Source organism: Synchiropus splendidus, chromosome 7 (assembly GCF_027744825.2).
Source record: "Synchiropus splendidus isolate RoL2022-P1 chromosome 7, RoL_Sspl_1.0, whole genome shotgun sequence".
NCBI classification, from domain to species: domain Eukaryota; kingdom Metazoa; phylum Chordata; class Actinopteri; order Syngnathiformes; family Callionymidae; genus Synchiropus; species Synchiropus splendidus.
In genome coordinates this window covers 8,400,262-8,413,723 of record NC_071340.1, presented here as the reverse complement: position 1 = coordinate 8,413,723, position 13,462 = coordinate 8,400,262, and the positions used below count along the sequence as shown (strand labels likewise).

Below are 13,462 nucleotides of genomic sequence, written 5' to 3'. Positions count from 1 at the left end.
AACGATAGTCGACTATAGCGTCTTCATTGGCCCACCTGTACGTCCATCACGGCCGAGGGGGCGGGGTCACCAGGACTGAGCCAGTGAACCAGCGTCTGTCTCACTCAGTCGCTGTTGGGTCAGTGCCGTACCGTCCGTTCATAAAAACCGTGGCCGGAGCAGCCGGAGAGGAGAAGCCCGGGGCTTCACCTGTACCTATTCACTTAAAGATCACATCCGTTCTGATGAACCAGCGAACCGACCTGGCATCCGAGTACTTGTCCACCTGATCCTGTTCGACTTCAGCGACCCGAATTCATGTCCTCACGGTCCAATTCACCCTCTACTGAATCACTACCAGGAATCGCGAGCGCGGCTTCGGTCAGCCATCCGTCCAGACATCCGCTGCTTGTTGGTAAACACGGATCCCGGCGGCGAGGACTCGCGCTCGAGCATTGATGCACCCGTTCCAGTGGTGTAACGGTAAGAATCACCAGAGAAGGCCTGTACTATAGTGTGTATCGTCTACTATTGTCACCGATATCACGCCACTGTTAAGGTTTTCTATAATGATTTAAACCTCTAGCTCACAAAAAATGACTTCTATTTGAGTTTATTCTAGTGAAAATAAGCACTTCAAAACACTGTGGGCTCACTTCATTTTTCACTGATGATTTTCTTAACATCCCTACATCATTATTTCATTCACGTCTCAGACGACTTTCTTTGTGTTATGCTCCCCTTCACTAGTATGAATGGAAAAAAAGACTGCCATGAAGTTAGTAACGGTGGAAATATACATTATTCCCGACACATTTGTTTATGTTCGTCTGATTTATTCAACTACTCAACGTTTTGAGCTTCTGCTGTACGGCCAACCATCAGAAACAGAACAAAGAACTAACAAAGTGGTCCGAACCTGGTTGATGTGGAAGGAAGTTATTGTCGTACTCTGGCTTGGGAACGTCTCTCCCTCCTAATTCAGCACTAGACAACTGGAAGGTGAAGCTTAGAGGATACTAATGGGCCCACCCTCCTAAAAGTAAGCGCAAGTCCTGACAAACGCTTTTATAAATCACTAAACGTTTTGGTAGTAACATCGCTTCAAATATTTCTGAGTTGGCGATCCAAGTGGTGACGGCCTGATACTAGTAAAGATAGCCACAGGAGATGCAGTCATGAATGAATCCAAGCTGTTATAAGGATTTGTTATGATTGGCATTAGGCATTTTGAAAAATAAATCATATAATTTTCTGGAGACTAATGTGCAAAGAAATGGTGAAATATTATCCTTAATGTGATATGTGCAATCCTGCAAGGTTAAAAGACAATAATTCTTACTGGATACGTGATGACTGACTTCTGTGAGAGCACTTATCACTATACTTGAAATCATTTGCAGAAGCAATTTTCAGAAAATTGTAATTTTTGTCGACACATAGTGAAGTAAACTTGCTTGCGTGTTTGAAACTGTCATCATAGGTTCGCACCGTCACCACAGAAAACATTAAAAGACAAGCCAAACCTCATTTCTCATGGATTGTATGTGAGACTGTCATGTATTGGTTCCTGCTTTGACTGGTCATGTACAGTAGTAGTAGAGGTAGCTCTCGTACCTTTGTCTGTCTGTTTTGTTTCTACCTGACTAGCAAGAGCCAGGTAGGCACTCACGATGACATGTCTTCACTCAATAAGAGACAGAGGAGACCATGATGTGGACTCTTGCATCAAGGAAGGCATGGCCACAGAGGTGCTCCACATATGTACGACCATAACACTTACCCAGTTACAGCTTGCCATTGTACTTAATGTAACTTGTAACTCATGGACATCTGAAATAGCAAAGGTCAAACTGTTGTAATAATAGATGTCTGGGTTCTGATATTTCAGGAGTGGTGACCTATTGACCCCTTTCTTTGCTGGTGCCATGTGCTGTCGTCAGACAGGTTTCACAGCCCCTGATACGAGGTGTCCTTGGGAAGGAGAGGACAGTGTATTTGCAGCTGGTGTTGTGAAGCCCAACCTTATTTCAAGGTGCTAGGAAATGGCTATCAAGACAATGGATAATCTATTCAGCCTTCCAGAAAAAAAGTCTACATCTTCTGGCCACTCATGTTGTGTGTAGCAAACAATGGGAAATGCCCAATGCCAGATTCACTCTCTGCAGACGTGAATTAAAACTGCATGCAAATGTCTAATATGAATTTCTGCTGGATCTTGACTACAATGAAACCGTGTGGACCAAAGAAGCTTCACACTTCATAAGAGCATGTCGTCTCCATAATTCTATTATCACACTACTGAGATGTAAAAAAACGCCCATTTTGTTTTCTTACTGAGAACATGTGACTTTAAAAAGATCAATTTGAGTTTGTAAAACTCGAGATTAGACAGGCAAGGTCACACTGCTTACAGGTCACAGAAGTTATATGAAGAAACGTGTGTATAATTTAGCTCTATGTATATGTTCATATGCTTTTAGACGCTTTCAGCACCACAACTAAGTCACTGTGAAAGAGGGCATTCATGTGATGGCAGCCCTTTAGTTTGGTTCTGCCCCTCTAAAAAGAGCCACTGTTTCAGGTTCAACAAAACAGAAATTCACTTTTGTCTTGTGCAAAGCTCCTTGCGTAGCAAGGCACCATAAATATGAGCGATTCTCCCTCAATATTGGGTTGATCTGGCGGAGCGGCGTCATGCTCAGCCTTGGTGGAGAACAATCACTGTCTTTGTGCAGTTTGGTTCCTATTCAGACGCGAAACAGCCCCAGCGTATCAAAGAGTAACATTCTGTCGCGAGAAAGGGAGAAATTTGTTCAGCCCAGACACAAGCCGGTGTCATCTCTGATTGTACATGTTGGCTCCCCCTGTTTTCCACATGTGTAGTTGTTTCACGCTTTTGAGCGCAACCTACTTTCGTGAAAAACACAGCGGCAGCAAGCAGGCTGGCTTGAGTGTTTCCCCCCATGTGAACTGTTGAATATTTGATGGAAAGTTCTGTCTTTAGAGCAAGCGGCACAGCTTTGTGTGAATGAGGCGTATATAGGACAAAACCCCAGCAGGCATGATATGGGATCTGAAGAGGAGTCGCCGTGTTTCTGCTAAATCACAGGAGGGATTTCTTCACCGCTCTGCCGCACGAATCTCACATTTACGCTCCAAATGATGCGTTTTTTAGTCAGCGTCTTGAGGGGGGGAATATATAGGTCAATGGTCATGCTGAGCTCCACCCACTGAGAGGAAACATCTCTGCTTTCCACTCGTACAAAGGTGGAGGAGGAAGACATGAGCAGTCATCCATACAGACAAAGAATAGAACCGACCCAGATTTCTAGTCTGCATCATCCTCACAGGTGATTTGCTCTGTCATGTCTGCGGTGGCAGGAAAACACACGACTGATTTTGTCGGCTGATGCTGAGCTGTGTTGCAGGACCAAGCCGTCGTCGAAGTGTGCAGCGAGAGATTTTCATGGGTCATTGAGAAGGTGTGGTAGTAGGAGGTGTTAAGTATTGATCGCTGGTGTTTTATTTTCACCTTGATGGGAGGACAGTCAGGACCGGCTACCCTCCTTGTCAAATCTTAATCTGCATTTCATGTATCCTTGCCGACACCCACCTGCTCCTTCCTTCGCGCAGTCGCCTTACTGTCATTAAGGCTGCTGTGTGCTTCCATCTGTCCCCTCAATCTTTGGTTCATTCTGGCACACGATTAGGAAAATTCTGTCAGTCAATTCAGATTAAAATGTGTCTTAATATTTTGCTTTATAAAGATGCCAGTGTTTAAAGAACAGAGATTATCAATAGCTACCAATGTGCCGCTGCAGAAACAGAACATGTTGAAAGGAGGGAATTGGATGGAAAGAGGGTGGATGTTTGTGCTTTAAGATGAGGAGTCTTTTGTGTTGTGTTTGGAGAGGGACGACAAACGCACATAATTGTGCTCCATTTTGCCTCCAAGTGTTCAAAGACAATATCTCAGTCAGACTAATTTTCTATGGTAAAAGTTTTGGTGAGTTCTGTCTACAGGGTTTCCAGCCGAAACTCCATCAAGGTGGTGGCTGTGGGAGACGTCGAGGTGTGTGTGGTGTTTATTTAGGGGTCTGGCAGGGTTCTGGACGTTCTGTACTCTCAGTGCTGTGGTGCTCGAACCTTAAAGTACACACCACATCTATTCCATAATGAAATATGTTCTCCCCTGGTCTCCTCGAGTTGTATGTGCACTGTATATGTTGTACTGTATATGTCCCAAGTATGGTTGGACAATATAAAATCTAGTGATTTTCTAAGCTGATAAAAAGGAGGAGTGCACTGTATGGTTGAATTACACTGTGGAGCAGCGTGGTGATGTTGCCGTGTCTGTTATTTTGTCCAACCATACTTGGGACATACTGCTACTTGTAAAACCTTATTTAAATAAGCAAAACTTGTAAGCTTTTGGTCAGTTCTCACTTCCCCCAGTTAGGATCTGAATGTAACCACTAGCAATGCTAACCAAACAGCGCTGCAGGACAGAAAGATTGAGTGTGTGTACAGAGACAAGAGATGACGTCTCATGAGGGAGACATCTGGTGTACAAGTGTGTGAATATTTTCCAGGCGTGATGTCACCGTTCACAAGTTTAAACCAACTTTTGTGGTTCCTAGCCTGTTATATTTCTTTCTTTATTTGAACATCGCACTCAGTTCCATGTTACGTTTGACTTGCTGTGTCTGCTCTCCAAAATGTTGGTGTCAACTGATGAAAGAGGTCCCGATGTTTCCAATAAAGTGATCATCTGTTGCCATTGTTTTGATGCAACTTTTTTTTGTCGGGGGCCCACATAGTCAAGCAGTTCGGAGGTCAATATTGGTTTTGTTTTTCTTGTGATTATGTTTTTGGCCTCTTGTTTGCATGTGACTGAAACCTCAGGGAACTTTGAAAGACCGAGTTGAAGATTATGTCAACCCGGTCATTGACCGATTCCTTCTCTCTGGTTTGGAGACAAATAATTTTTTGTATTGTTGAAAAGAGAGAGTGAGTCACGGAATGGTTGAACTCATTTGCGATGTCAGGCGTAAGACGGCCACAATCTTCATGATCGGTATGCAGCACTTCCTGCGTGTTTACTGTGTTTGTCTTTATCAGATAATGGAACAGTCAGTTTAGGTCACGTCTTTTTTTTTTTCATTTGCGTAACTAGCAACGCTGATGAGGCAGCTGACTCCTGTGCTGTTTACTGGTCTTTATTCTAAGTTGAAGAGACGCTTGTGTCAAATGAAGTAAAATATCTATTTTGTGAGTAATACAGTCCAATGACGCTCCGTTACAAACACACTGCCAAGGTTGTTTTTTCATTCCAGCAGGCTTTCATTATGGTTTTTATATTGTCTTTCACTTGACCTGTGAATGTAACCATTCGTATCAATATAGATATGATAGATTACTATAAATTGGGTACGACACATTCCCTGATTTAATTTCACCACTGCAGTCACAGACAAGCGCCCACAGAATTCTCTTTATGAAATTATATATTTAATGCCAGACATGTTTGCTGGACTTGTAAGCGCAGACTGAACTCTTTTTCCCTGCATTAGATTTGATTATGAGACTTGAATGCATTTCATATGTCTATGAGCTCTTGCTCATCATCTGCATATACTGTATATTCACTGAAACAATAAGAGCAGAACCACTGTTAGCCTTGACGTTGTTCTTGCCTTTTCAAGCAAAGAGTCAATTAATGGATAGATATGGGAGACCTTGGAAGAGTAAAGACTAATAACTGCATGTCCTGGAAGCCATCATCGAAAATGTGTGTTGAAATTTCGATGAGGATTCTTGTGTCCAGCGCCGGAGCTCAGCAAAATTGTCCCGATGCTTGGCTCTCGCCTGGTAATTCACTCCTTTATTTAAATTCACCTGACGGAAATAGAAAGACTGACTGCTCACTTACAACCCGCCACATTTCAGGTTCTTATAAACTCCCCCCTGAATTGATAATAGTCAAAACAGTTCTCCATATTTGCAATTGTAGTAACCACTAGTGATATATTGCTATCATATTTATATTGAGAAATGAACATTGAACACATTAACATTGTCAAATGAATCCTGAGACAGTGGCAAACTAATGCTCTATTTCTATGTATCGCTAAGACCAGCCAACCCCGAACGTCATTTCCTGCTGACCCATGACCAAAAGATGTTTGCCGATGGCAAACTCAAGACAGCCTTTTGTATCCTAATGTTTATATTATCGGTATGGCATGGTATACCTGGCATATCCAGGTATAAGGTTTTGTCCATATGGCTCAGCCCTAGTAGTGGCCCTCACAGAACTGCTAGAAGTAGTTGGCTACCCTACCATCGTGATAAGTCTGACTAGGAATGCAATGATGTATCAGGTATTGGTCCGACACGGGGCTTGAGTACTCATACTCATAGAATGGCCACTGATAACAAAACCGATTTTCTACTGCAGTGAAACTTGTGACCTTCAGCTATGTACAAGAAAAACCTACTGAGGAATGTTGTTCAAATAACGCTACATATGGAAAAGTAAACTAAAGTAAAGTAAAACTTCATGTGTAACGTACTTGGTATCGCTATCGGTGAGTACTCAAATGCATCCTTGTTTTGGTGCATCCGTAATTCTGAGTGTTCACTGTGTAACAGTTTGTCTTGGTCTTTGTGTCCAGGGTGCTTCTGTGGTCTGGGACTGGTTTACTCCAACAAGTCTTGCACCATGCCGCCCATCACCTTCCATGACCTGCCTCTCAACATCTACATGGTCATCTTCGGCACAGGCATCTTCGTCTTCATCCTCAGCCTCATCTTCTGCTGCTACTTCATCAGGTGGGTTTTTTTTTATTGAAGGAAGGAAGTGTGTGTGTGTAAGAGAGGACTGGACAGAAAAATGAGGAGTTAATAATAGGACTGCTGCCCTGGAATCCCCTGATGAGCCAAAGGGACGTTTGTGTCTGAGCGACGGGAAATGAGGTAACCGAAGCTTCCATGTGGCAGGAGAGGAAACAGACTGGACAGGCTTCATCTGACAATACAGCACGAGTTGCTGCAAGCGCTGCCTTCCTTTGGGCTAATCACACATGACACGTCACCAAAATCAGAATGGCTGTCCACTGAGGAGGGTCCATCAGAATGGCTGGGAGAAGGACTGAGAGCATGAGGAGAACAGCAGGGTGATGTTTCCAGTGAGAGAGAATCAAGGAGTGTCAAGTCAGGCAGCCAGGGGTTAAATCAAGTGACGTCTTCCACCATGACGTTTCCTGACAAATCTAAAAGATAAAAGATCGATGTAATAAGATTGATAAAAAGATAATAACAGATTGACGTAATAAGATTGACAAAAAGATAATAAAAGATTGATATAATAAGCAATGTAAACCACTTCAGAGTGGTGTTGTGTGTTTGCGCTCCAGTAGGTTTGAAATAAACTATAAATATTAGGGTGTGACTGGATTTAAAAAAGTAATGATATCGAAATGTTTTATGACAAATGATGATTAATTGCATTTAAATATTTGTCAGCAGAATGATCCTATATAAGTTGAGTCGATGAACATCATGGTGGAACATCCAGTGCACAGAACAACATGGACTGTGTTTCTATCCTGAATATTTTCATACAGGAAGTTACTCTCCTTCATCATAGGTATTTTTGTCATCATACTGTATAATGTGAACCTGAAAAATGAAGTTTTTTATGCAACAAACCTGTGTTATTTGAATCAATTCATGATTTTGTTCTGTGATTGATTCATCCAAACTGATCCGCCCACTCGACACAGTCAGCATGTCAGCCGTATGTTTGTTGGGGCTGTCTGTGTATGTTCAGAGGTTTCCTTTATAACACATGATTCATCACCAGTGAGTCACTTCCGTCACTTCATTTAGCGTCAGCCTGACTTTACAGGACCAGACTGTAATTACACCACAGTGATTCATCTCAGGAACACTTAGGATCAATGTTCCGCTCAGCTGGAGGTAATAAGAGTACATAAAAAAAGTACATAGAAAATTGTTGTTGGTAATGGAACGCCTTGAAATTATGAGCTGTCGGCCTCAAAATTGATCTTTCTTCCGTAACCTGAAGAATTTAACTCCTAATATCCTGTGTTATTCTGTTTGCTTGAGCAGAGAATGTTTTATTAGACTCTAGTCAAACTCCTGGTCCAGGGGCCTAATCCAGCCTGCCAAGTCATTTTTTTACAGTGAACAGGCACCAGTATTTATCAATATCATAAGTGTCAGTCTTGCTCATTTAACACAGCGATAAGTATGCAAAATCTTGCCCCTAAGGATAAAATGAGTGAAAAAATGCTGCCAATAAATACATGATAGAGAAACACAGAGAAACAATGAATCAAAGGGGAAAAATATGACATCTACTGAATTGGTGACAATAAAAACAGCAGCCCATCTCTTCATACAGTACAGTATGTCTGGCTGGAGTGCACTACTTGAGTTCCACGAGCAACAGACTTCAGTCATTGTGATGTTTCTTTCTGGATTTTTCCTTGAAAAACACGGCGAACACTGTCACGTTCAAGTCCACCCTCATGATGCGCTATATGTGATCAGTTTGTTTCCAGTTCATATTTTTGTCTGATGGTGTGGCGGCTCTCCTCACAGCCGGAGACACAACTTTTTACGACAACTTTTATGGAAAGTAAAAATCAGCTGGATGAGCGGTGCACATAAGGTCTCACCCCCTTTCACCCACTTCACATCAGCATGAGAACCCTGGACACTGGTGAGCCCTGCATCCTCACATTGTTCCCGACGCTGCGCTCTTAGTCGCCATCAACGTCAACAATAAACAGGCCGACAAAAACAGCAAATGGCTGCTATTTCCTCTCGACTTACCACCATTATGTCAGCAAAAACACCATGACGTTGGCTGAGAATTTGCTAAATCTTTGAATGAAATTCATCTTCATCATAGACTGTGAATATTCGTGTGGAGGCAGGAGGCCAAAAATAGCCCGACTGCACAAACAGGGCGGCGAGTGATTAAGATCTGCTCCCTATTGTTGGTCTGGGGGTGCGGCACCAATTCAGCCAGGCGATCTGCTCATTAGTGGCGTTGGTGTGGCGGTGCGTTGGTTTGTGGCCATGGGGTTACGTGAACTGTGCGGCCGGCAGGAAGAATTTGGATGTCAGGTTTTATAGTCACGAGAAGCAGTTCACCTGTGTTCATGCTTCCTGCGTTTGTTCTCCACTTTACGTAACAAGAGAGTAATTTTTTTTTTTTTTTTACAGTATTGCTTTATTGTGTTGTTCAATGGCATCAATCACGGGATTTAAAAACTGTGTTTTTTCATTTCTCTGCAGCAAACTCAGACATCAAGCACAAAGTGAGCGGTTTGGCTACAGAGAAGTATGTTCAAAACAAGACACATTTGTGTGATAATTCTCTGGATTATCAATGATTTTTCACTCCCCGTGTCTCACAGGTGGTTTTGAAAGGAGATCCAAAGAAGTTGAACCTTCACGGGGTAAGACTGAGTTATTTCTAACTATAACTGTAACCAACTAATTCTAGATGACAAGACAAAATGTTGTCTTTATTTTGGTACAGCAGACGTGTGCCGTCTGTCTGGAGGACTTCAAAGTGAGGGATGAGCTGGGAGTGTTGCCATGCCAACATGCCTTTCACAGGAAGTGAGTACACGGAAGATGAGTCTTTTCTCACGCTTGTCATTGCTCTTCGCCAACCCTAAATGTCAGAAGGTTTTCACAGCTACTGACCGTTCTGTACGGTGACACTACTGGCATGATTATGGACCCAGAGCAAAGCAGAGGTCTAGTGTCCAGCAGCCAAGTGCTAAGTTATACCTCATAGTGTTTGTCTAACTTCCTTTTTTGACAAAAGTGGACCGTGTTTTTGGTCGAACTATGGAAAACAATATAAGCTCTGGCATCATCATAAATCATAACTCCAGTACCTGCAGAAACACTTTGTTTCCGTGCTCCATCTTTTGAGATATGGCCACTGATGACCCTGAAGTCTGGCAGGTCATAACATACCTGGCCGCATTTACCCCACTGGGAATGTAGGACTCAAGTGAAGGTTCCTCCGTCACACTATAGAACAGAGTCAGGAGCCAAAAATAACCGCTCACAGGTACCCAATTATCACAACATTTGATCCATGATACACACTGGTAGATTAACCCCATAGATGCCAGAGTTTCAATGAAATATTCCACTTTGATGTCAGTATTTCAAAAGGCTGTAGCTTGAAAATAATGAAAGATGAAGGCATGCTGAAAAAGTCAGTATAATCTGAAGTTTTTAATAGATTTAAGTTCACTCATCTAATTTGTATATTAGTATTTGTATATTATTTGTATTGCATATTAGTGTATTTACATAACTTTTACAGATGTTTGTCTTGTGTGCAGACGGGATATTTTATGATAGTACTATGTGCATAAATAACAAAAGCTTTACTAACCTGTCCAAAATGGTCGTGACAACTATGGTGCTGGTGTCTGCTGCGTGCATCCAGTGGACGGGAACACAGTAGTATTATTATCATGTCCTGATGCATTGTCCCAGTACTTTTTTGTTGTTTGTTTTGTTTTTCTTCTGACAGTTGCCATTGGCACACCGTAAGATTGGCTTCTGCTTGTGTCACAGGTGTCTGGTGAAGTGGTTGGAGGTCCGTTGTGTCTGCCCCATGTGCAACAAACCCATAGCAGGACCCCCGGAGCAGCACCACAGCATCGGGACTCTGCTGGATGAACTGGTGTAGCCGGCCTGGAGGAGCTGGAACACTTTTGTATTAAGAGGGCAGGGGACCTCATTTTGGCTGCACAACTGCGGCTTCACACCGACGTTACGATAGCAAGATGGGGTAACCTAGATACCACCAGGAGAGATAAAGGATGCTGTTGCCAAGCAACCAACCCTTGGATGGCAAACGACACCTTGCGGTGTCAGAATGAATATTCGGCACCGCCCACTCATCACTCCTGCACTCTTCTTTCGACGTTCCCCTCTTCACTGATTCCCTCTTTTCTTGTCACCGGGAGGAGAGCTCATGCCTCAAGGAGCGGAGGAGACCAAAGAGTGTACTGCCAGAGAGCCTGTGAGCACCGACAGCACCGTTCTAAATAGATAACATAGAAGGAATTTGGACAACAGTTTGTTGTAGGTAGCTGAAGCGCTGAGAGGGAAGTGAGTTAAGCCAGCAGAAGTTGTGGAACGTTCTAATGAACTAATGCACTTAATGCAGTCTCTGCGTGAGGATGCTGATTCTGAGGCACGCATGTAACTCTAGCTCAGTGCAGATAGCATCCAATAAATGTTTCAAAATTGGACTATATATCGTTTTTTCTCAACTAACAAGATTTAGCTGATGTCCAAAAATAGTTCTGATTTATAATTGTGGTAATAAAGCTCAGATAACTTCCCAGACAATCCCAGACAGACAGATTATTGCATCATACCGAGTCATACTCACCCGTGTTACAACACATGTTTACAGTAAATAAGCTAACATATAGAATCCAAGGTTTCGGATAGAATACCTCCTATTGTAGTGTTCTACTGTGAGGTAGCTTCATGGCAGATTGCTGAGATCTTTCTAAGGTTATCTGAGATGTTGTTGCAGCAAAGGTTTGGCAATAATTACTCATAAATTCTCTGTAACGTATTTCTTTAACTCATTCGTCAAATGCCCAACTTGCCTGTGCGTAATGTCGCGGGGGCAATGGCACCATCTGCTGGCAGGGCCATGTCACTGTCAGGTTTTTACGCGCCCAAATCTTTGGCAGCAGTTACTAACAAGCGTTTGCAATCGCGGATTATTTATGTATTTACAACACTTTTTTTTACAATACTAGTCCCGTATGTCCGTTAGTGGTGGTCTCCAAGGGAACGATTAAGTCAAGAATGTTCATAACAGAGCTCTAACAAACACTTTTCATACTTCAGTTCAGGATTGATCTTCTGGCCCGCGCCTGTGTTTCCTCCACTATTTTCCTGTTTGGATGTTTTTCCCCAGTTGAGTGAAAGTCGGTGTCTCACACAGGTCCGTGGTTCAAGTAGAATGTTTCGGTGTTGCACTTTTTTCATTGTATTTTAAAATTCTTGCACCGAAGGCCGAATCATTTTTATTGGGTCTGTGATGGACCAGGGTGGAGCTTTATCTGAAGAACAGGGGGGAGGAGGTGTTGGAGTGTCTCTCTGTCTTTGTACTGTGAATTTGCCATCGAAGCAACTCTCACTCAGTGTCTGACGTGGTGTCATTTGGTTCCAGGTGCACAGTCTAACGTGTAGAAGCATCACACTGCCTAAACTGAGCACAGCACTCACACAAGCACAGGTTTAGAAGTCACGCGTGTCCGACTGTGGTTTGCTAAAACATGCCTTTCCCCTTTTGTGACCACGTTCCATATTTTGTAAGTCAACTGATGTAAATAACTTGGAACAATAATAAAATTGTTTTGCTCTGTACTCTGTTTTCTTTCTACTTGAGTTTCTAGCGCCCCCCCCCCCCCCCCCCCCCCATTTACCTTTAGTATTAGATTTGTACTTAGCCAGAATTAGCAGGAATAAGTACGAAATATAGAATGTGTGTAGAATGGTAAACCAGCTGACTATAATATTATATTTAATTATATATTTAAGCGCAACATAGTTTTTATGCTGTTTTTTTTTTGCATCTTGCATTTTGCGTTTGACCATATTCAAAGTGATATGATCATGGTTACAATTATTTCTGTTTCACTTCTCTTCTATGAATATTGTCGTCCTGAAGACTGAATGACAACCACAAGAAGAAAAACAACCCCACAGGCAGCGGCTCACATTCTCTTGCTCACGATGCTGAGAGTTGAGTTCCAAGATGGCAAACATTTCAGGTGCACTGGCGCATTACCAATGGAAAATGAACAAGAATGAAGAGTAATGACTGGGAGTTGCACGCTCAGAAACCTTCTAAAGTAATGATGCAGTCAAAAAGATTAATGATTCATTCACATTCTTAAAGTGATCAGCAGTTGTGCTTTTAATGCTTTGAACAATCCACACATAGCTCTAGAAATCAAAACAGAAAAGACCTAAACAGAGGCAGAAATTATAAGACCTGTTCTCTCTGCTCTTTTCGATCCCTCAGATCAAGTGGATATAGAATAGTGTTGTCTTTATGTTTGATGTGGGCTTGAATTTAAAATATTTTATTCTGTTGTCAACGTCTTAAACATGTCCCATCTTAAATCCAATGGCAACACCTTTGAGCTCCACGTCTTAGCAACATGTAACTCTTGAGTTTAAGGCACACACGTCATGTTTACCGTCAACAAGTTAAATGCAGGCCGTGTTACATCGGAAATTTATTTTCTATAAGTAGCATTGCTATAAAAAGAGAAGCTGAAAAAAATATTCAGGCTACGATTATAGTAGACCATTAATTAATTTTATACCGAAGAGGAAATACACATAATGAAGATACTTGTTGGTTGCTAAGAAA

General features: G+C 42.3%; 1 protein-coding gene across 2 annotated transcripts; it reads left to right on the top strand.

Annotated features, from left to right (window-relative positions):
* The first annotated feature begins 109 nt into the window (after positions 1–109).
* Positions 110–12,436, top strand: rnf122 (ring finger protein 122). Of its 2 annotated transcripts, none has more exons than XM_053870559.1 (6): positions 110–462; positions 6,660–6,816; positions 9,316–9,361; positions 9,438–9,479; positions 9,566–9,645; positions 10,627–12,436. In XM_053870559.1, exons 1-6 carry the CDS (start codon positions 438–440, stop codon positions 10,739–10,741), a joined length of 465 nt encoding a protein of 154 aa, XP_053726534.1. In that variant the 5' UTR covers positions 110–437; the 3' UTR covers positions 10,742–12,436. The 2 variants fall into 2 exon arrangements, with proteins under 2 accessions (XP_053726534.1, XP_053726533.1); XM_053870558.1 differs by having other exon boundaries at positions 9,563–9,645.
* Positions 12,437–13,462: the final 1,026 nt, after the last annotated feature.

Excerpts from the sequence above, each read along its gene's own strand:
- rnf122 (XM_053870558.1), top strand. The coding sequence starts at position 438 with ATGCACCCGTTCCAGTGGTGTAACG. Across the intron at positions 6,817-9,315 it reads TTCTGCTGCTACTTCATCAG|CAAACTCAGACATCAAGCAC; the intron begins GTGGGTTTTTTT and ends ATTTCTCTGCAG. Across the intron at positions 9,362-9,437 it reads AGCGGTTTGGCTACAGAGAA|GTGGTTTTGAAAGGAGATCC; the intron begins GTATGTTCAAAA and ends CGTGTCTCACAG.